Source organism: Oncorhynchus nerka, linkage group LG14, assembly GCF_034236695.1.
Source record: "Oncorhynchus nerka isolate Pitt River linkage group LG14, Oner_Uvic_2.0, whole genome shotgun sequence".
NCBI lineage: Eukaryota > Metazoa > Chordata > Actinopteri > Salmoniformes > Salmonidae > Oncorhynchus > Oncorhynchus nerka.
Window position 1 is genome coordinate 9,829,454 of NC_088409.1, and position 23,306 is coordinate 9,852,759.

General features: G+C 43.4%; 1 protein-coding gene across 1 annotated transcript in view; it reads left to right on the top strand.

The window, feature by feature from the left end:
* Nucleotides 1–1,491: 1,491 nt before the first annotated feature.
* Nucleotides 1,492–23,306, top strand: part of LOC135574991 (ectonucleotide pyrophosphatase/phosphodiesterase family member 2-like) — a 37,092-nt gene continuing 15,277 nt past the window's right edge. Inside the window, exons 1-11 of the mRNA XM_065027128.1 lie at nucleotides 1,492–1,498; nucleotides 1,971–2,099; nucleotides 2,827–2,858; nucleotides 3,045–3,172; nucleotides 4,869–4,960; nucleotides 5,070–5,102; nucleotides 8,763–8,932; nucleotides 13,212–13,257; nucleotides 14,785–15,149; nucleotides 16,438–16,573; nucleotides 18,564–18,641. Coding sequence (XP_064883200.1) covers nucleotides 1,492–1,498; nucleotides 1,971–2,099; nucleotides 2,827–2,858; nucleotides 3,045–3,172; nucleotides 4,869–4,960; nucleotides 5,070–5,102; nucleotides 8,763–8,932; nucleotides 13,212–13,257; nucleotides 14,785–15,149; nucleotides 16,438–16,573; nucleotides 18,564–18,641 — 1,216 coding nt within the window. The remainder of the gene's footprint in view (nucleotides 1,499–1,970; nucleotides 2,100–2,826; nucleotides 2,859–3,044; nucleotides 3,173–4,868; nucleotides 4,961–5,069; nucleotides 5,103–8,762; nucleotides 8,933–13,211; nucleotides 13,258–14,784; nucleotides 15,150–16,437; nucleotides 16,574–18,563; nucleotides 18,642–23,306) is intronic.

Consider the following 23,306-nt stretch of genomic DNA (forward strand, 5'->3'; position numbering starts at 1 on the left):
CTAACACTAGATAATACATACCAAACCTGGTCAATACATACCAACCCTGGTCAATACATACCAACCCTGGTCAATACATACCAACCCTAACCTGGTCAATACATACCAACCCTAACCCTGGTCAATACATACCAAACCAACCCTGGTCAATACATACCAAATCTCTAACCCTGGGTCAATACATACCAACCTAACCCTGGTCAATACATCCCAACCCTGGTCAATCCACACACCAACCCTAACCCTGGTCAATACATACCAAGCCCTGGTCAATACATACCAACCCTAACCCTGGTCAATACACACCAACCCTGGTCATTACACCAACCCTGGTCAATACATACCAACCCTGGTCAATACATACCAACCTCAACCCTGGTCAATACATACCAACCTAACCCTGGTCAATACAACCTAACCCTGGTGAATACATACCAACCCTGGTCAATACATACCAACCCTAACCCTGGTCAATACATACCAACCCTAGCCCTGGTCAATACATACCAACCCTGGTCAATACATACCAACCCTGGTCAATACACACCAACCCTGGTCCATAACCCTGGTCAATACATACCAACCCTGGTCAATACATACCAACCCTAACCCTGGTCAATACACACCAACCCTGGTCAATACATACCAACCCTGGTCAATACACACCAACCCTGGTCAATACACACAAACCCTGGTCAATACACACCAACCCTAACCCTGGTCAATACATACCAACCCTGGTCAATACATACCAACCCTAACCCTGGTCAATACACACCAACCCTGGTCAATACACACATACCTGGTCCATACCTAACCCTGGTCAATACACACCAACCCTACCCTGGTCAATACACCAACCCTAACCCTGGTCAATACACACCACCAACCCTGGTCAATACATACCAACCCTGGTCAATACATACCAACCCTAACCCTGGTCAATACATACCAACCCTGGTCAATACACACCAACCCTGGTCAATACACACCAACCCTGGTCAATACACACCAACCCTGGTCAATACATACCAACCCTGGTCAATACACACCAACCCTGGTCAATACACACCAACCCTGGTCAATACATACCAACCCTGGTCAATACATACCAACCCTGGTCAATACACACCAACCCTAGTCAATACACACCAACCCTGGTCAATACACACCAACCCTAGTCAATACACATTAGGCTATAGTTTACTACATTGTGTATATATAAATAAACATTGATCACTCATATTAGTCTCCGTCTGAAAATCGTCCCACTCATAAAAGGGAGGTAAGAAAACGTAGCTCTAGAGAAAGTGAAAGTCTCTCCAACTCAGGTCTCTTCAAAGTACGCCGAGCCTATTGGCTGATATATGCCAGTAATACCGATAGCCTAATATAATGGTCCACGTGAGAATTTCTGGTCATTTAACTTATTTCTTAGGTTATTTTTGCGCATTTTGATATTTCCTACAGGGCTAATAATTTACTGCAACCATGGCTGGCAAGTGAGCTGAGTCGTCACATACGTCTAGTATTAGGTCTATACCTACGTCTAGTACTAGGCAGTATTGCGGTTGGGTTCGGGACCAGTTCTTGCATTAGCGGATAGGAGTCGGACAGAAAGCCAGCGGGTTTGGGCGGGATGAATAAATCAGTCCTCCGCAGACCTCTAGACCGGGGCTGTCAAACTCATTCCATGGAGGTCCTAGTGTCTGTGAGTTTTAGTTTTCTCCTTTCATTTAAGCCCTTAGACAACCAGGTGAGGGGAGTTCTTTACTAATTCGTGACCTCAATTCATCAATCAAGTTCAAGGCAGGAGCGAAAACCCTCCGACACTCGGCCCTCCATGGAATGAGTTTGACACGTGCTCTAGACGATGTCCATTTCTCTCTGACTATAGACAATCAAGTCACCTTCTTCTTCATATTCATTCTGCAGTGATTTAAAGTCTGTTCTGAACATGTGTCCCTCAGGTATGGAGGAGGCTCACTGTGACAGGACAGAGTTCCTCAGCTCATACATACCGTCCACTGTTGATGACATCATCCTGATCCCGGGCTCCCTGGGCAGGATCCGCTCCAGGTACCCCAACAACTCCAAATGTGAGCGTTTGGTTTGTTTGTCTGATTGGTGTATTGATGTATTGATTGACCATTTAAAAACACAATACTGTATTGAAGAACATGCCTTAATAAAACCATTGAGGATTAATCAACTACAAATCCCCAACTACAAAATCAGAGACCTATTTCTATTGTGGTCCCCATAGGCTGCATTTAGACAGGCAAGCCCATTGTGGTCCTCATAGGCTGCGTTTAGACAGGCAGACCCATTGTGGTCCTCATAGGCTTCGTTTAGACAGGCAGACCCATTGTGGTCCTCATACACTTAATTTTAGCCCACATAGCTGCAGGCCCATTGTGGTCCTCATAGGCTGTCCTCATAGGTTAGACAGGCAGACCCATTGTGGTCCTCTTAATTTATGCTTCATTTAGTAGACAGGCAGACCCATTGTGGTCCTCAGTAGGCTGCGTTTAGACAGGCAGACCCATTCCTCCAGTTACTGAAAAGTGTGTAGAGAAAGACAGAGTACTGTATCTCAGTGACCCTGATCCTGACTGGGTCACATGGCCAGGTCAGTCGAGACCAAAACAATAACATCACTTTAGCATGTATCTTTCTGCTCAGAAGAGCACGCCTCCCGTCCCCAGACTAGGTTGATGTGTCCCTACTGATCCAGTTATGAACTGCGTCCTCGGTAGTACGGTAGAACGAGGCACATTTCCTAACAGTCGACAGTCAATCAGAACACTGTTTGTCTTTTTTCAGATGATGCCAAATCTGTTATTGCAAATCTTACAGTGAGTATTATACACGTTGTATTTCCATACACATTGTCTTCTCTAAGTCATTGTTCTGACCAATATTCCTACCTGTGTTGTGGTGTCAGAGGTCGAGGTGACAAGTCCAGAATGATAGTTTTATGAAATAGTGGTGATAAAGTTGTACTACAGAGCACCTGAAATCATGTTGTTCTGCCCCCTCAGTGTAAAAAGACAGAGCAGCACTTCAAGCCCTATCTGAAGCAGCATCTCCCCAAGCGCCTTCACTACGCCAACAACAGGAGAATAGAGGACATCCACCTGTTAGTGGAGAGGAAGTGGCATATCGCAAGGTTATACCCTCTCTGTCTCTCTCTTTCTCTCTCTGTCTCTCTCTCTCTCTCTCTGCCTCTCTGTCTCTCTCTCTCTCTCTCTCTGTCTCTCTCTGTCTCTCTGTCTCTCTGTCTCTCTCTCTGTCTCTGTCTCTCATTTCAAAACAGACATAGACCACAGATTTTTTGCTATGGTGTGTCCTACGGGTGGTGTCCTACGGGTGTGTCCTACGGGTGGTGTCCTACGGGTGGTGGTGTCCTACTGGTGGGGGTGTCCTATTGGTGGTGGTGTCCTATTGGTGGGTGTGTCTTATTGGTGGTGGTGTCCTATTGGTGGTGGTGTCCTATTGGCGGTGTGTTCTATTGGCAGGGTGTCCTATTGGGGGTGTGTTCTATTGGTGGTGGTGTCCTATTGGGGGTGGGCCCCATTGGTGGGGGTGTGTCCTATTGGTGGTGGTGTCCTATTGGCGGTGTGTTCTATTGGCAGGGTGTCCTATTGGGGGTGTGTTCTATTGGTGGGGGTGTGTCCTATTGGTGGTGGTGTCCTATTGGCGGTGTGTTCTATTGGCAGGGTGTCCTATTGGGGGTGTGCCCCATTGGTGGGGGTGTGTCCTATTGGTGGTGGTGTCCTACTGGTGGTGGTGTCCTATTGGTGGTGGTGCCCTATTGGTGGTGGTGTCCTATTGGTGGTGGTGTCCTATTGGGGTGTGCCCCATTGGTGGGGGTGTGTCCTATTGGTGGTGGTGTCCTATTGGTGGTGGTGTCCTATTGGTGGTGGTGTCCTATTGGTGGTGGTGTCCTATTGGGGGTGTGTCCTATTGTACCCTGTTCCTGGAGCAGGCAGTGTCTGTTAACATGAACCTGGACAGACTCTGTATGTTGGTCATCATCAGTCCCAGTGTTGGTCAGACCCAGTGGAAAGTTGTCAGTCACTGTGTAAACACATGAGGTAATGCCTGTCTGTCGCGGGCGACAACTGAAAACAAATCAATGTTTGAAGGACAGAGAGGAGAGGATTGGTTCAGAATATGCTCCTTGGGGACGTCACCCTGTTTGAGTTGGCATGCCACAGAGCTCCATGGGGACGAACACCCTGTTTGAGTTCGCATGCCACAGAGCTCCATGAAAGAGATCTTTGAGATCCCTCCTCCTGCCTGCTAAGATATAGACTAGTTTAAATCGCTGGCACCATGAGTTGTGAACTTAATGCTTTCTGAGTGAGAAATTCTTACCCCTCCAGCAGCTTTGCAGCTAGCAGAGTAAAACTGTCTCTTAAATTAAATACCCAAATTAAATGAAATATTTGTTAGCCGTTGGTGATTTTTCAGGCTCTACGTGCTTGTGGCTTGTCCCCTCCACAGACACCACTGACTGTAGTGTTTAATGCAAACTTCACATAAAAACCTGTCTGTTTTCCTTTTACATGGCTTTACAGGGAAATGTGGTGGTGTCGGGTCGGCCGTGGAAAAACGGACTCCTTTACACTTGGTTTATAAGGATTTCAGTGTTACTGTGTATGTAGGGCTGTATCTGTGTGGTCTGCTTTGAATCAAATCAAATGTTATGAAAATCAGACACAATGTCCTTGAATGTTTATTTAGGCTGCATATAGTCTTCATCCCGGTGAGGAATTGTAGATAGTTAATATTATTAAAACCATGAATTGTCTGATGTTGGATTTATTATTATTTGTGTTGCATCATGCTGTCTGTTACAGGAAGTCTCCAGAAGGAGGAAAGAGGCACCCTGGGAAATGTGGTTTTGCAGGAGATCACGGTTATGACAACAAGATAAACAGCATGCAGGTATGTTAGTTCTATCCTCATCTTGATTTAAGTGTTCTCGTTGCCATAAATGATTAATCATGACCTTTTCTCTTCCTGTTCTTTACTAATGATATGGACAATGTTTAAGCAAGACCAAAGGTATGAACTTTATAACGTCATGTGTGGTAAGAGACATCTTCATTATTGTTTTCCTGAGGGAGACATTGCATTTACTTTCATACATGTGGTAAGAGTCTTCATTACAGTAGCACTCATCAGCCCATACTCATACGTGTGGTAAGACATCTTCATTTAGCACTCATCAGCCCATTTCGTGTGGTAAGACATAGTGCACTCATCAGCCCATGCTCAATGATTAAGCCCATACTTCGTGTGGTAAGACATCTTCATTACAGTAGCACTCATTATCCGTCTTCCTGTTCTTTGGTAAGACATCTTCATTACAGTAGCACTATCAGCCCACACTCATACGTTGGTAAAATAGCACTCATCAGCCCATAAATGTGTGGTAAGACATACAGTAGCACTCATCAGCCCCATACTCAAAACATTGAGTAGCACTCATCAGCCCATACTCACGTGTGGTAAGACATACAGTACACTCATCATTATTGTTTACATACAGTAACTCATCAGAGGGTAGCACTCATCAGCCCATACTCATACGTGTGGTAAGACATACAGTAGCACTCATCAGCCCATACTCACGTGTGGTAAGACATACAGTAGCACTCATCAGCCCATACTCATACGTGTAAGACATCTTCATTACAGTAGCACTCATCAGCCCATACTCATACGTGTGGTAAGACACATACAGTAGCACTCATCAGCCCATACTCATATGTGTGGTAAGACATCTTCATTACAGTAGCACTCATCAGCCCACACTCATACGTGTGTGGTAAGTAGTAGCACTCATCAGCCCATACTCATATGTGTGGTAAGACATACAGTAGCACTCATCAGCCCATACTCATATGTGTGGTAAGACATACAGTAGCACTCAAGCCCATACTCATTCTGGTAAGACATACAGTAGCACTCATCAGCCCATACTCATATGTGTGGTAAGACATAGTAGCACTCATCAGCATACTCACGTGTGGTAAGACAGCACTCATACTCATACGTGTGGTAAGACATACAGTAGCACTCATCAGCCCATACTCATACGTGTGGTAAGACATACAGTAGCACTCATCAGCCCATACTCATACGTGTGGTAAGACATACAGTAGCACTCATCAGCTCATACTCATACGTGTGGTAAGACATACAGTAGCACTCATCAGCCCATACTCATACGTGTGGTAAGACATACAGTAGCACTCATCAGCCCATACTCATACGTGTGGTAAGACATACAGTAGCACTCATCAGCCCATACTCATACGTGTGGTAAGACATACAGTAGCACTCATCAGCCCATACTCATACGTGTGGTAAGACATACAGTAGCACTCATCAGCCCATACTCATTACAGTAGCACTCATCAGTAGCACTCATTCATACTCATCGTGTGGTAAGACATACAGTAGCACTCATCAGCCCATACTCATACGTGTGGTAAGACATACAGTAGCACTCATCAGCCCATACTCATACGTGTGGTAAGACATACAGTAGCACTCATCAGCCCATACTCATACGTGTGGTAAGACATACAGTAGCACTCATCAGCCCATAAGACTAGCACTCACGTGTGGTAAGACATACAGTAGCACTCATCAGCCCATACTCATACGTGTGGTAAGACATACAGTAGCACTCATCAGCCCATACTCATATGTGTGGTAAGACATACAGTAGCACTCATCAGCCCATACTCATACGTGTGGTAAGATATACAGTAGCACTCATCAGCCCATACTCATACGTGTGGTAAGACATACAGTAGCACTCATCAGCCCATACTCATACGTGTGGTAAGACATACAGTAGCACTCATCAGCCCATACTCTGTGGTAAGACATACAGTAGCACTCATCAGCCCATACTCATACGTGTGGTAAGACATACAGTAGCACTCATCAGCCCATACTCATACGTGTGGTAAGACATACAGTAGCACTCATCAGCCCATACTCATACGTGTGGTAAGACATACAGTAGCACTCATCAGCCCATACTCATACGTGTGGCACTAAGACATACAGTAGCACTCATCAGCCCATACTCATACGTGTGGTAAGACATACAGTAGCACTCATCAGCCCATACTCATACGTGTGGTAAGACATACAGTAGCACTCATCAGCCCATACTCATACGTGTGGTAAGATATACAGTAGCACTCATCAGCCCATACTCATACGTGTGGTAAGACATACAGTAGCACTCATCAGCCCATACTCATAAGATGTGTAGCACTCAAGCCCATACTCATACAGTAGCACTCATCAGCCCATACTCATACGTGTGGTAAGACATACAGTAGCACTCATCAGCCCATACTCATACGTGTGGTAAGACATACAGTAGCACTCATCAGCCCATACTCATATGTGTGGTAAGACATACAGTAGCACTCATCAGCCCACACTCATACGTGTGGTAAGACATACAGTAGCACTCATCAGCCCATACTCATACGTGTGGTAAGACATACAGTAGCACTCATCAGCCCATACTCATACGTGTGGTAAGACATACAGTAGCACTCATCAGCCCATACTCATACGTGTGGTAAGACATACAGTAGCACTCATCAGCCCATACTCATACGTGTGGTAAGACATACAGTAGCACTCATCAGCCCATACTCATATGTGTGGTAAGACATACAGTAGCACTCATCAGCCCATACTCATACGTGTGGTAAGACATACAGTAGCACTCATCAGCCCATACTCATACGTGTGGTAAGACATACAGTAGCACTCATCAGCCCATACTCCATACTCATATGTGTGGTAAGACATACAGTAGCACTCATCAGCCCATACTCATATGTGTGGTAAGACATACAGTAGCACTCATCAGCCCACACTCATACGTGTGGTAAGACATACAGTAGCACTCATCAGCCCATACTCATACGTGTGGTAAGACATACAGTAGCACTCATCAGCCCATACTCATATTTGTGGTAAGACATACAGTAGCACTCATCAGCCCATACTCATATGTGTGGTAAGACATACAGTAGCACTCATCAGCCCATACTCATACGTGTGGTAAGACATACAGTAGCACTCATCAGCCCATACTCATTCGTGTGGTAAGACATACAGTAGCACTCATCAGCCCATACTCATACGTGTGGTAAGACATACAGTAGCACTCATCAGCCCATACTCATACGTGTGGTAAGACATACAGTAGCACTCATCAGCCCATACTCATACGTGTGGTAAGAGATACAGTAGCACTCATCAGCCCATACTCATACGTGTGGTAAGACATACAGTAGCACTCATCAGCCCATACTCATATGTGTGGTAAGACATACAGTAGCACTCATCAGCCCATACTCATACGTGTAGTAAGACATACAGTAGCACTCATCAGCCCATACTCATATGTGTGGTAAGACATACAGTAGCACTCATCAGCCCATACTCATACGTGTGGTAAGACATCTTCATTATTGTTTTAACTTGAGGGAGACATACAGTAGCACTCATCAGCCCATACTCATACGTGTGGTAAGAAATACAGTAGCACTCATCAGCCCATACTCATACGTGTGGTAAGACATACAGTAGCACTCATCAGCCCATACTCATACGTTATGGACAGTGAAGTTGTGTTGCATTGACTTGAGATCTTACTGTAATCGTAACAATAAAATACTTTATTGTCCATTTTCATGGAATAGACCTGCTTGGCCTGAACCCTGCCCCTAACAACGGGACTCATGGCAGTCTGAACCACCTGTTGAAGAGCCCGGTCCACAAGCCCACCGTGCCAGAGGAGGTGTCTAAACCCACCATCTCAGGTCCCATCATTACTCTGACCGATGACTTAGGCTGCAGCTGTGATGACAAGGTCAGCTACAGAACAGCATAGCTCTTATAGCCATAGAGATAGATACTGTAGAGATAGATACTGTAGAGATAGATACTGTATCACTATAGAGATAGATACTGTAGAGATATATATTGTATCACTATAGAGATAGATACTGTAGAGATAGATATTGTATCACTATAGAGATAGATACTGTATCACTATAGAGCTAGATACTATAGAGATAGATACTGTATCACTGTAGAGCTAGATACTGTAGAGATAGATACTGTATCACTATAGAGATAGATACTGTATCACTGTAGAGATAGATACTGTATCACTGATGGATACTGTACCACTATAGAGATAGATACTGTATCACTATAGAGATAGATACTGTAGAGATAGATACTGTATCACTATAGAGATAGATACTATAGAAATGGTAGAGATAGATACTGTACCACTATAGAGATAGATACTATAGAAACGGTAGAGATAGATACTGTAGAAACTGTAGAGATAGGTACTGTTTTACTATAGAGATTGATACTGTAGAAACTGTAGAGATAGATACTGTTTTACTATAGAGATTGATACTGTAGAAACTGTAGAGATAGATACTGTTTTACTATAGAGATTGATACTGTAGAAACTGTAGTGATAGATACTGTTTTACTATAGAGATTGATACTGTTTTACTATAGAGACAGATACTGTAGAAACTGTAGAGATAGATACTGTAGAAACTGTAGCGATAGATACTGTAGAAACTGTAGAGATAGATACTGTAGAAACTGTAGATAGATACTGTTTTACTATAGAGTGATAGATACTGTTTTACTAGAGAGATTGATACTGTAGAAACTATAGAGATTGATAGATACTGACAGATACTTAGAAACTTACTATAGAGATAGCGATAGATACTGATAGATTTACTGTAGAGATAGATACTGTAGAAACTGTTTTACTATAGAGACAGATACTGTAGAAACTGTAGAGATAGATACTGTAGAAACTGTAGCTGTGAGATAGATACTGTAGAAACTGTAGATACTGTAGATAGATACTGTAGAAACTGTAGAGATAGATACTGTAGAAACTGTAGAGATAGATACTGTAGAAACTGTAGAGATAGATACTGTAGAAACTGTAGAGATAGATACTGTAGAAACTGTAGAGATAGATACTGTAGAAACTGTAGAGATAGATACTGTAGAAACTGTAGAGATAGATACTGTAGAAACTGTAGAGATTGATACTGTAGAAACTGTAGAGATGATACTGTAGAAACTGTAGAGATTTACTGTAGAAACTGTAGAGATAGATGCTGTAGAAACTGTAGAGATAGATAGATACTGTAGAAACTGTAGAGATAGATACTGTAGAAACTGTAGAGATAGATACTGTAGAAACTGTAGATATAGATACTATAGAAACTGTAGAGATAGATACTGTAGAAACTGTAGAGATAGATACTGTAGAAACTGTAGAGATAGATACTGTAGAAACTGTAGAGATAGATACTGTAGAAACTGTAGAGATAGATACTGTAGAAACTGTAGAAACTGTAGAGATAGATAGATGAGACTGTAGAAACTGTAGAGATAGATTTTACTGCTGTGAAATAGAGATAGATACTAGAAACTGTAGAAACTGTAAAGATAGATACTGTAGAAACTGTAGAGATAGATACTGTAGAAACGATGTACTGTAGAATCTCTATGGCTCCCACCACAGAACTGTAGAGAATGAGAGATTGTATTTCTATGTCTGTTCTGTGGATAGAGCCGATAGACAGACTGATATTGAAGCTTTAGATTTTTATATCAACTGTAGAGATGATAACTTTGCTTCAATAAAGTAAATCCGAGATGATTTCTGCATCTCAAGAAATAGACTACATGTTGTTATATTGATCTGTATAGGATATAGAAACTGTAGAGTGTGTTTGACCTAGAAACCACCACAGAACTAGAATGAGATTGTATTTCTATGTCTGACAGACTGATATTGAAGCTTTTGCTTTTTATATCTGATATTTGCACTGATTTCTGCATTACTACATGTTGTTATATTGATCTGTATAGGGTGTGTGTTTGACCTATGACCTGACTGATATCTGTAGCACTGGGCATTACTACATGTTGTTATATTGATCTGTATAGCCTGTGTGTTTGACCTATGACCTGACTGATATCTGTAGCACTGGGCATTACTACATGTTGTTATATTGATCTGTATAGCCTGTGTGTTTGACCTATGACCTGACTGATATCTGTAGCACTGGGCATTACTACATGTTATTATATTGATCTGTAATGTGTGTGTGTTTGACCTATGACCTGACTGATATCTGTAGCACTGGGCATTACTACATGTTGTTATATTGATCTGTAATGTGTGTGTGTTTGACCTATGACCTGACTGATATCTGTAGCACTGGGCATTACTACATGTTGTTATATTGATCTGTAATGTGTGTGTGTTTGACCTATGACCTGACTGATATCTGTAGCACTGGGCATTACTACATGTTGTTATATTGATCTGTAATGTGTGTGTGTTTGACCTATGACCTGACTGATATCTGTAGCACTGGGCATTACTACATGTTGTTATATTGATCTGTATAGCCTGTGTGTTTGACCTATGACCTGACTGATATCTGTAGCACTGGGCATTACTACATGTTATTATATTGATCTGTATAGCCTGTGTGTTTGACCTATGACCTGACTGATATCTGTAGCACTGGGCATTACTACATGTTGTTATATTGATCTGTATAGGGTGTGTGTTTGACCTATGACCTGACTGATATCTGTAGCACTGGGCATTACTACATGTTGTTATATTGATCTGTATAGCCTGTGTGTTTGACCTATGACCTGACTGATATCTGTAGCACTGGGCATTACTACATGTTGTTATATTGATCTGTATAGTGTGTGTGTTTGACCTATGACCTGACTGATATCTGTAGCACTGGGCATTACTACATGTTGTTATATTGATCTGTATAGGGTGTGTGTTTGACCTATGACCTGACTGATATCTGTAGCACTGGGCATTACTACATGTTGTTATATTGATCTGTATAGCCTGTGTGTTTGACCTATGACCTGACTGATATCTGTAGCACTGGGCATTACTACATGTTGTTATATTGATCTGTATAGCCTGTGTGTTTTTGACCTATGACCTGACTGATATCTGTAGCACTGGGCATTACTACATTTTGTTATATTGATCTGTATAGCCTGTGTGTTTGACCTATGACCTGACTGATATCTGTAGCACTGGGCATTACTACATGTTGTTATATTGATCTGTATAGCCTGTGTGTGTTTGACCTATGACCTGACTGATATCTGTAGCACTGGGCATTACTACATGTTGTTATATTGATCTGTATAGCCTGTGTTTGACCTATGACCTGACTGATATCTGTAGCACTGGGCATTACTACATATTGTTATATTGATCTGTATAGCCTGTGTGTTTGACCTATGACCTGACTGATATCTGTAGCACTGGGCATTACTACATGTTGTTATATTGATCTGTATAGTGTGTGTGTTTGACCTATGACCTGACTGATATCTGTAGCACTGGGCATTACTACATGTTATTATATTGATCTGTATAGCGTGTGTGTTTGACCTATGACCTGACTGATATCTGTAGCACTGGGCATTACTACATGTTGTTATATTGATCTGTATAGCCTGTGTGTGTTTGACCTATGACCTGACTGATATCTGTAGCACTGGGCATTACTACATGTTGTTATATTGATCTGTATAGCCTGTGTGTTTGACCTATGACCTGACTGATATCTGTAGCACTGGGCATTACTACATGTTGTTATATTGATCTGTATAGGGTGTGTGTTTGACCTATGACCTGACTGATATCTGTAGCACTGGGCATTACTACATGTTATTATATTGATCTGTATAGCGTGTGTGTTTGACCTATGACCTGACTGATATCTGTAGCACTGGGCATTACTACATGTTGTGTATTTTACGTGTCTAAACTGGTTTCTGTGTCTGCCACTGACTGTTGTCTCTGTAATCCATCGCTGCTGTTACACGTTCTCATGCTTTCTTTTGTTTGATTCCCTCTTCTTCTTATTTCTGTCTGTGAAGTCCTCTTGCTTCTGCAGAGTTTATGGATGTCTTTGCAAGAGATTTTCACCTTCAATCTTTTGCAGTTGCGTTCAAAAAATAGAGGGCAGAGAGCATTGAAAGTCCCCGTTGTAAGAGGCTATAACCTGGAGTCACTGTGGCTCTGTCTCTTACAGAACAAAGTGGAAGAGCTTAATCAGAGACTGAGGCAAGCTGTCGATGGTACGTCCCTCTCTCTGGTCCACATCGTTGCTCTTTATGCCTGAGTCGTAGTAATGCTAATACCTGTGTAATAACACTAATTACTCTCTGGTCCACATCGTTGCTCTTTATGCCTGAGTCGTAGTAATGCTAATACCTGTGTAATAACACTAATTACTCTCTGGTCCACATCGTTGGTCTTATGCCTGAGTCATAGTAATGCTAATACCTGTGTAATAACACTAATTACTCTCTGGTCCACATCGTTGCTCTTATGCCTGAGTCGTAGTAATGCTAATACCTGTGTAATAACACTAATTACTCTCTGGTCCACATCGTTGGTCTTATGCCTGAGTCGTAGTAATGCTAATACCTGTGTAATAACACTAATTACTCTCTGGTCCACATCGTTGCTCTTTATGCCTGAGTCGTAGTAATGCTAATACCTGTGTAATAACACTAATTACTCTCTGGTCCACATCGTTGGTCTTATGCCTGAGTCGTAGTAATGCTAATACCTGTGTAATAACACTAATTACTCTCTGGTCCACATCGTTGCTCTTATGCCTGAGTCGTAGTAATGCTAATACCTGTGTAATAACACTAATTACTCTCTGGTCCACATCGTTGGTCTTATGCCTGAGTCGTAGTAATGCTAATACCTGTGTAATAACACTAATTACTCTCTGGTCCACATCGTTGCTCTTATGCCTGAGTCGTAGTAATGCTAATACCTGTGTAATAACACTAATTACTCTCTGGTCCACACATTGGTCTTATGCCTGAGTCGTAGTAATGCTAATACCTGTGTAATAACACTAATTACTCTCTGGTCCACATCGTTGCTCTTTATGCCTGAGTCGTAGTAATGCTAATACCTGTGTAATAACACTAATTACTCTCTGGTCCACATCGTTGGTCTTATGCCTGAGTCGTAGTAATGCTAATACCTGTGTAATAACACTAATTACTCTCTGGTCCACATCGTTGCTCTTATGCCTGAGTCGTAGTAATGCTAATACCTGTGTAATAACACTAATTACTCTCTGGTCCACATCGTTGGTCTTATGCCTGAGTCGTAGTAATGCTAATACCTGTGTAATAACACTAATTACTCTCTGGTCCACATCGTTGCTCTTATGCCTGAGTCGTAGTAATGCTAATACCTGTGTAATAACACTAATTACTCTCTGGTCCACATCGTTGCTCTTATGCCTGAGTCGTAGTAATGCTAATACCTGTGTAATAACACTAATTACTCTCTGGTCCACATCGTTGGTCTTATGCCTGAGTCGTAGTAATGCTAATACCTGTGTAATAACACTAATTACTCTCTGGTCCACATCGTTGGTCTTATGCCTGAGTCGTAGTAATGCTAATACCTGTGTAATAACACTAATTACAGCTGGACAACAATGTTGTTATTAACATGTTATTACATAGACATGTCAGTAAAGGGTTGTATTATGTCCTATTTCTCATATCACTGTTGAATGTCCTCTCCAGAGTCTTGTTACCAGCTTTTAGGATGATGGTCTTCTCTTCCAGACAGCAAGAACCTCCCTCATGGTCGGCCTGCAGTTCTGTTCCGTACTAAATACAGCATCCTACACCACAGTGACTATATCAGTGGGTACAGTGAATCACTGTCTATGCCCCTGTGGACGTCCTACACAGTCTCCAAACAGGTATGTCATACAGGACACAGCATCCTACACAGTCTCCAAACAGGACACAGCATCCTACACAGTCTCCAAACAGGACACAGCATCCTACACAGTCTCCAAACAGGACACAGCATCCTACACAGTCTCCAAACAGGACACAGCATCCTACACCACAGTGACTATATCAGTGGGTACAGTGAATCACTGTCTATGCCCCTGTGGACGTCCTACACAGTCTCCAAACAGGTATGTCAAACAGGACACAGCGTCCTACACAGTCTCCAAACAGGTATGTCAAACAGGACACAGCATCCTACACAGTCTCCAAACAGGTATGTCAAACAGGTCTCCAAACAGGACACAGCATCCTACACAGTCTCCAAACAGGACACAGCATCCTACACAGTCTCCAAACAGGACACAGCATCCTACACAGTCTCCAAACAGGACACAGCATTCTACACCACAGTGACTATATCAGTGGGTACAGTGAATCACTGTCTATGTCCCTGTGGACGTCCTACACAGTCTCCAAACAGGTATGTCAAACAGGACACAGCGTCCTACACAGTCTCCAAACAGGACACAGCATCCTACACAGTCTCCAAACAGGTATGTCAAACAGGACACAGCATCCTACACAGTCTCCAAACAGGTATGTCATACAGGACACAGCATCCTACCCAGTCTCCAAACAGGTATGTCATACAGGACACAGCATCCTACCCAGTCTCCAAACAGGTATGTCAAACAGGACACAGCATCCTACACAGTCTCCATACAGGACACAGCATCCTACACAGTCTCCATACAGGACACAGCATCCTACACAATCTCCAAACAGGTATGTCAAACAGGACACAGCATCCTACACAGTCTCCATACAGGACACAGCATCCTACACAGTCTCCAAACAGGTATGTCAAACAGGACACAGCATCCTACACAGTCTCCATATAGGACACAGCATCCTACACAGTCTCCAAACAGGTATGTCAAACAGGACACAGCATCCTACACAGTCTCCATACAGGACACAGCATCCTACACAGTCTCCAAACAGGTATGTCAAACAGGACACAGCCTCCTGTATGTTTTAACTCCAACCCTGTTCCTAAAGAGATAACCTCCTGTAGGTTTTAACTTGAACCCTGTTCCTGGAGAGATACCCTCCTGTAGGTTTTAACTCCAACCCTGTTCCTGGAGAGATAACCTCCTGTAGGTTTTAACTCCAACCCTGTTCCTGGAGAGATAACCTCCTGTAGGTTTTAACTCCAACCCTGTTCCTGGAGAGATAACCTCCTGTAGGTTTTAACTCCAACCCTGTTCCTGGAGAGCAGGAGGGTCTCTCTCCAGGAACAGGGTTGGAGTTAAAACCTACAGGAGGGTATCTCTCCAGGAACAGGGTTGGAGAGACCTGATCTAGTGTATTGTCAGTGACTACAGTCTATGAGTCTAACGTTGACTACAGTCTACAGTGGTTTAACGTTGACTACAGTCTACAGTGGTGTAATGTTGTGATTGTGTTTTTCAGGTAGAAGTAACCCCTCTACCAGAGCATCTGACTAACTGTGTCAGACCTGACATCCGTATCCCTCCGGACTTCAGCCAATCCTGCTCCAACTACAAGGCAGACAAACAGATCTCCTTCGCCTTCCTCTACCCTCCACGTACGTCCTCCATGTTCTCTCCTGTCAGATCCCCTATGGTTGACCAGTGACTGGTTGCACCAGCTTGACGTGCGCCTGGTTCACACCACATTCGACTTAGCATTCAAGGCCACCTTTGGAACTCCCAGCTGATGCAACCGGTTCATGTACAGTCGTGGCCAAAAGTTTTGAGATTGACACAAATATACGTTTTCACAAAGTCTGCTGCCTCAGTTTGTATGATGGCAATTTGCATATACTCCAGAATGTTATGAAGAGTGATCAGATGGAACATTTCCACTGCATTTCAGCGCTGCCACAAAAGGACCAGCTGACATCATGTCAGTTATTCTCTCATTAACACAGGTGTGAGTGTTGACGTGGACAAGGCGGGAGATCACTCTGTCATGCTGATTGAGTTTGAATAACAGACTGGAAGCTTCAAAAGGAGGGTGGTGCTTGGAATCATTGTTCTTCCTCTGTCAACCATGGTTACCTGCAAGGAAACACATGCCGTCATCATTGCTTTGCACAAAAAGGGCTTCACAGGCAAGGATATTTCTGCCAGTAAGATTGCACCTAAATCAACCATTTATCGGTTCATCAAGAACTTCAAGGAGAGAGATTGAATTGTTGTGAAGAAGGCTTCAGGGCGCCCAAGAAAGTTCAGCAAGCGCCAGGACCGTCTCCTGAAGTTGATTCAGCTGCGGGATCGGGGCACCACCAGTACAGAGCTTGCTCAGGAATGGCAGCAGGCAGGTGTGAGTGTATCTGCACGCACGGTGAGGAGAAGACTTTTGGAGGATGGCCTGGTGTCAAGAAGGGCAGCAAAGAAGCCACTTCTCTCAGGAAAAACATCAGGGACAGACTGATATTCTGCAAAGGTACAGGGATTGGACTGCTGAGGACTGGGGAAAAGTCATTTTCTCTGATGAATCCCCTTTCCGATTGTTTGGGGCATCCGAGGAAAAAAACTTGTCTGGAGAAGACAAGGTGAGCGCTACCATCAGTCCTGTATCATGCCAACAGTAAAGCATCCTGAGACCATTCATGTGTGGGGTTGCTTCTCAGCCAAGGGAATGGGCTCACTCACAATTTTGCATAAGAACACAGCCATGAATAAAGAATGGTACCAACACATCTTCTGAGAGCATCTTCTCCCAACTATCCAGGAAAAGTTTGGTGACGAACAATGCCTTTTCCAGCATGATGGAGCACCTTGCCATAAGGCAAAAGTGATAACTAAGTGGCTCGGGAACAAAACATTGATATTTTGGGTCCATGGCCAGGAAACCCCAGACCTTAATCCCATTGAGAACTTGTGGTCAATCCTCAAGAGGCGGGTGGACAAACAAAAACCCACAAATTCTGACAAACTTCAAGCATTGATTATGCAAGAATGGGCTGCCATCAGTCAGGATGTGGCCCAGAAGTTAATTGACAGCATGCCAGGGTGGATTGCAGAGGTCTTGAAAAAGAAGGGTCAACACTGCAAATATTGACTCTTTGCATCAACTTCATGTAATTGTCAATAAAAGCCTTTGACACTTATGAAAAGCTTGTAATTATACGTCAGTATCCATAGTAACATCTGACAAAAATATCTAAAGACACTGAAGCAGAAAACTTTGTGGAAATTAATATTTGTGTCACCCTCAAAACGTTTGGCCACGACTGTACTATAGTTTACAACGCAGTAACAAGACATGAAGCGATCTAAATTGTACTGTACATTTAAAATTTTGGGGCGGCACATTTTGGGGCGGCACATTTTGGGGCGGCAGGGCAGCCTAGTGGTTAGAGCGTTGGACTAGGAACCCGGAAGGTTGCAAGTTCAAACTCCCGAGCTGACAAGGTACAAATCTGTCGTTCTGCCCCTGAACAGGCAGTTAACCCACTGTTCCTAGGCCGTCATTGAAATTAAGAATTTGTTCTTAATTGACTTGCCTAGTAAAATAAAGATAACTAAAATAAAACACTGATTTCCCACCATTTATTGTTTTATCTTTAGAGCTGGCTCCGACCCAAGACGGCAAATTTGATGCAGTCCTCATCACTAACACCGTACCCATGTACCCAGCATTCAAAAGTAAGTCAAACATTTTCTAAAACTACATGGCATGTCAAATGTAATTCATAGGCCACAGTCACATGTCATCACCAGTGAACAGAAACCACACTGACAAGATGGATTGATGGAACTGTGTCCTGGTTTAGTCCTGTTTTCACTTAGTCTACATTAAATGTTTGAGGAAGTAATTATGTTGACTAACGACCTGCAGACCCAACAACGAGAGGGTCTTAAAAGGAAGTGTGTGTGTGTGAGTGTGTGAGAGTGTGAGTGTGAGTGTGAGTGTGAGTGTGTGTGAGTGTGTGTGTGTGTGTGTGTGTGTGAGTGTGTGTGAGTGTGTGAGTGAGTGAGTGAGTGTGTGTGTGTGTGTGTGTGTGTGTGTGTGTGTAGCGTGTGGGTCGACAGTTTCGGGACGGACAGTTCTATGACCCTCCGATGTTAAACTGTGCCACTGTGTGTAAGTGCTGACTGTGTACTTGAGGAATGTCCACACCATTAAAACCCCCTCCAGAAATGTATAGGTACACACAACCCCACCTCCTCTCCATAATGTACACACTTCAAATATGTTGCTTTCACTCTGAGGTAGAGGCCTGGGTTGGAGAGGATGTTCATGTATGTTTCCTCATGGTTAGAGGATGTTTTCCTGACTGGGTAGTTGTCATGGTTTCCTCATGGTTAGAGGATGTTTTCCTGACTAGGTAGATGTCATGGTTTCCTCATGGTTAGAGGATGTTTTCCTGACTGGGTAGATGTCGTGGTTTCCTCATGGTTAGGGGATGTTTTCCTGACTGGGTAGATGTTGTGGTTTCCTCATGGTTAGGGGATGTTTTCCTGACTGGGTAGATGTCATGGTTATGGGATGTTTTCCTGACTGGGTAGTTGTCATGGTTTCCTCATGGTTAGAGGATGTTTTCCTGACTGGGTAGATGTTGTGATTTACTCATGGTTAGGGGATGTTTTCCTGACTGGGTAGATGTCATGGTTATGGGATGTTTTCCTGACTGGGTAGTTGTCATGGTTTCCTCATGGTTAGAGGATGTTTTCCTGACTGGGTAGATGTCGTGGTTTCCTCATGGTTAGGGGATGTTTTCCTGACTGGGTAGATGTCATGGTTTCCTCATGGTTAGGGGATGTTTTCCTGACTGGGTAGATGTCATGGTTTCCTCATGGTTAGGGGATGTTTTCCTGACTGGGTAGATGTCATGGTTTCCTCATGGTTAGAGGATGTTTTCCTGACTGGGTAGTTGTCATGGTTTCCTCATGGTTAGAGGATGTTTTCCTGACTGGGTAGATCACATGGTTAGAGGATGTTTTTCTGACTGGGTAGATGTCATGGTTAAAGAATGTTTTCCTGACTGGGTAGATGTCGTGGTTTCCTCATGGTTAGAGGATGTTTTCCTGACTGGGTAGATGTCATGGTTTCCTCATGGTTAGGGGATGTTTTCCTGACTGGGTAGATGTCGTGGCTTTCTCATGGTTACGGGATGTTTTCCTGACTGGGTAGATGTCATGGTTTCCTCATGGTTAGGGGATGTTTTCCTGACTGGGTAGATGTCATGGTTTCCTCATGGTTAGAGGATGTTTTCCTGACTGGGTAGATGCCATGGTTAGGGGATGTTTTCCTGACTGGGTAGTTGTCATGGTTTCCTCATGGTTACGGGATGTTTTCCTGACTGGGTAGATGTCATGGTTTCCTCGTGGTTAGGGATGTTTTCCTGACTGGGTAGTTGTCATGGTTTCCTCATGGTTAGGGGATGTTTTCCTGACTGGGTAGATGTCATGGCTTCCTCATGGTTAGAGGATGTTTTCCTGACTGGGTAGATGTCATGGCTTTCTCATGGTTACGGGATGTTTTCCTGACTGGGTAGATGTCATGGTTTCCTCATGGTTGGGGATGTTTTCCTGACTGGGTAGATGTCATGGTTTCCTCATGGTTAGAGGATGTTTTCCTGACTGGGTAGATGCCATGGTTAGGGGATGTTTTCCTGACTGGGTAGTTGTCATGGTTTCCTCATGGTTACGGGATGTTTTCCTGACTGGGTAGATGTCATGGTTTCCTCGTGGTTAGGGATGTTTTCCTGACTGGGTAGTTGTCATGGTTTCCTCATGGTTAGAGGATGTTTTCCTGACTGGGTAGATGTCATGGTTTCCTCATGGTTAGAGGATGTTTTTCTGACTGGGTAGATGTCATGGCTTTCTCATGGTTAGAGGATGTTTTCCTGACTGGGTAGATGTCATGGTTTCCTCATGGTTAGAGGATGTTTTCCTGACTAGGTAGATGTCATGGTTTCCTCATGGTTAGAGGATGTTTTCCTGACTGGGTAGATGTCATGGCTTCCTCATGGTTAGAGGATGTTTTCCTGACTGGGTAGATGTCATGGTTAGGGGATGTTTTCCTGACTGGGTAGTTGTCATGGTTTCCTCATGGTTACGGGATGTTTTCCTGATTGGGTAGTTGTCATGGCTTTCTCATGGTTAGAGGATGTTTTCCTGACTGGGTAGATGTCATGGTTAGGGGATGTTTTCCTGACTGGGTAGTTGTCATGGTTTCCTCATGGTTAGAGGATGTTTTCCTGACTGGGTAGATGTCATGGCTTCCTCATGGTTAGAGGATGTTTTCCTGACTGGGTAGATGTCATGGTTTCCTCATGGTTAGGGGATGTTTTCCTGACTGGGTAGATGTCATGGCTTCCTCATGGTTAGAGGATGATTTCCTGACTGGGTAGATGTCATGGCTTCCTCATGGTTAGAGGATGTTTTCCTGACTGGGTAGATGTCATGGCTTCCTCATGGTTAGGGCTGGGGATGTTTTTCTTACTAGGTAGTTCACATGGGCAGAAACAACTAGCACTACACTTCAGTTTCAGAACCAAATAGAAGGTAATGGGTAACCAACTATAATCTGAACCTACCGTAAATATAATAAAATATAACATGCAATTTAGCATAGAAGCTGGACAAAAAACCTGACCAAGAATGTTTGTTGAAGCATTGCTTGTTGGGTATTACTGAAAGCGTTATCAAGGTTTGTTGGGTATTACTGAAAGCTTTATCAAGGTTTGTTGGGTATTACTGAAAGCTTTATCAAGGTTTGTTGGGAATTATTGACAGCTTTAAAGGTTTGTTGGGAATTACTGAAAGCTTTAAATGTTTGTTGGGAATTACTGAAAGCTGTAAAGGTTTGTTGGGAATTACTGACAGCTTTATCAAAGTTTGTTGGGTCTCAACCAGTCATCACCTTCTTCTATTAATCTGGTCATTCCAGGAAATACACACAACAGGGGTAAAGGTCTGATCCAGTCTGTCCTCACAACCCTAAACATACAGGGGTGTAGATCTGATCCAGTCTTACCTCAACCCTAAACATACAGGGGTGTAGATCTGATCCAGTCTTACCTCAACCCTAAACATACAGGGGTGTAGATCTGATCCAGTCTTACCTCAACCCTAAACATACAGGGGTGTAGATCTGATCCAGTCTTACCTCAACCCTAAACATACAGGGGTGTAGATCTGATCCAGTCTTACCTCAACCCTAAACATACAGGGGCGTAGATCTGATCCAGTCTTACCTCAACCCTAAACATACAGGGGCGTAGGTCTAAACATCCAGTCTTACCTCAACCCTAAACATACAGGGGTGTATGTCTGATCCAGTCTTACCTCAACCCTAAACATACAGGGGTGTAGATCTGATCCAGTCTTACCTCACAACCCTAAACATACAGGGGTGTAGATCTGATCCAGTCTTACCTCACAACCCTAAACATACAGGGGTGTAGATCTGATCCAGTCTTACCTCACAACCCTAAACATACAGGGGTGTAGATCTGATCCAGTCTTACCTCAGCCCTAAACATACAGGGGTGTAGATCTGATCCAGTCTTACCTCAACCCTAAACATACAGGGGTGTAGATCTGATCCAGTCTTACCTCAACCCTAAACATACAGGGGTGTAGATCTGATCCAGTCTTACCTCAACCCTAAACATACAGGGGTGTAGATCTGATCCAGTCTTACCTCAGCCCTAAACATACAGGGGTGTAGATCTGATCCAGTCTTACCTCAACCCTAAACATACAGGGGTGTAGATCTGATCCAGTCTTACCTCAACCCTAAACATACAGGGGTGTAGATCTGATCCAGTCTTACCTCAACCCTAAACATACAGGGGTGTAGATCTGATCCAGTCTGTCCTCACAACCCTAAACATACAGGGGTGTAGATCTGATCCAGTCTGTCCTCACAACCCTAAACATACAGGGGTGTAGATCTGATCCAGTCTGTCCTCACAACCCTAAACATACAGGGGTTTAGATCTGATCCAGTCTTACCTCAACCCTAAACATACAGGGGTGTAGATCTGATCCAGTCTGTCCTCACAACCCTAAACATACAGGGGTGTAGATCTGATCCAGTCTTACCTCAGCCCTAAACATACAGGGGTGTAGATCTGATCCAGTCTTACCTCAACCCTAAACATACAGGGGTGTAGATCTGATCCAGTCTGTCCTCACAACCCTAAACATACAGGGTGTAGATCTGATCCAGTCTGTCCTCACAACCCTAAACATACAGGGTGTAGATCTGATCCAGTCTTACCTCAACCCTAAACATACAGGGTGTAGATCTGATCCAGTCTGTCCTCACAACCCTAAACATACAGGGGTGTAGATCTG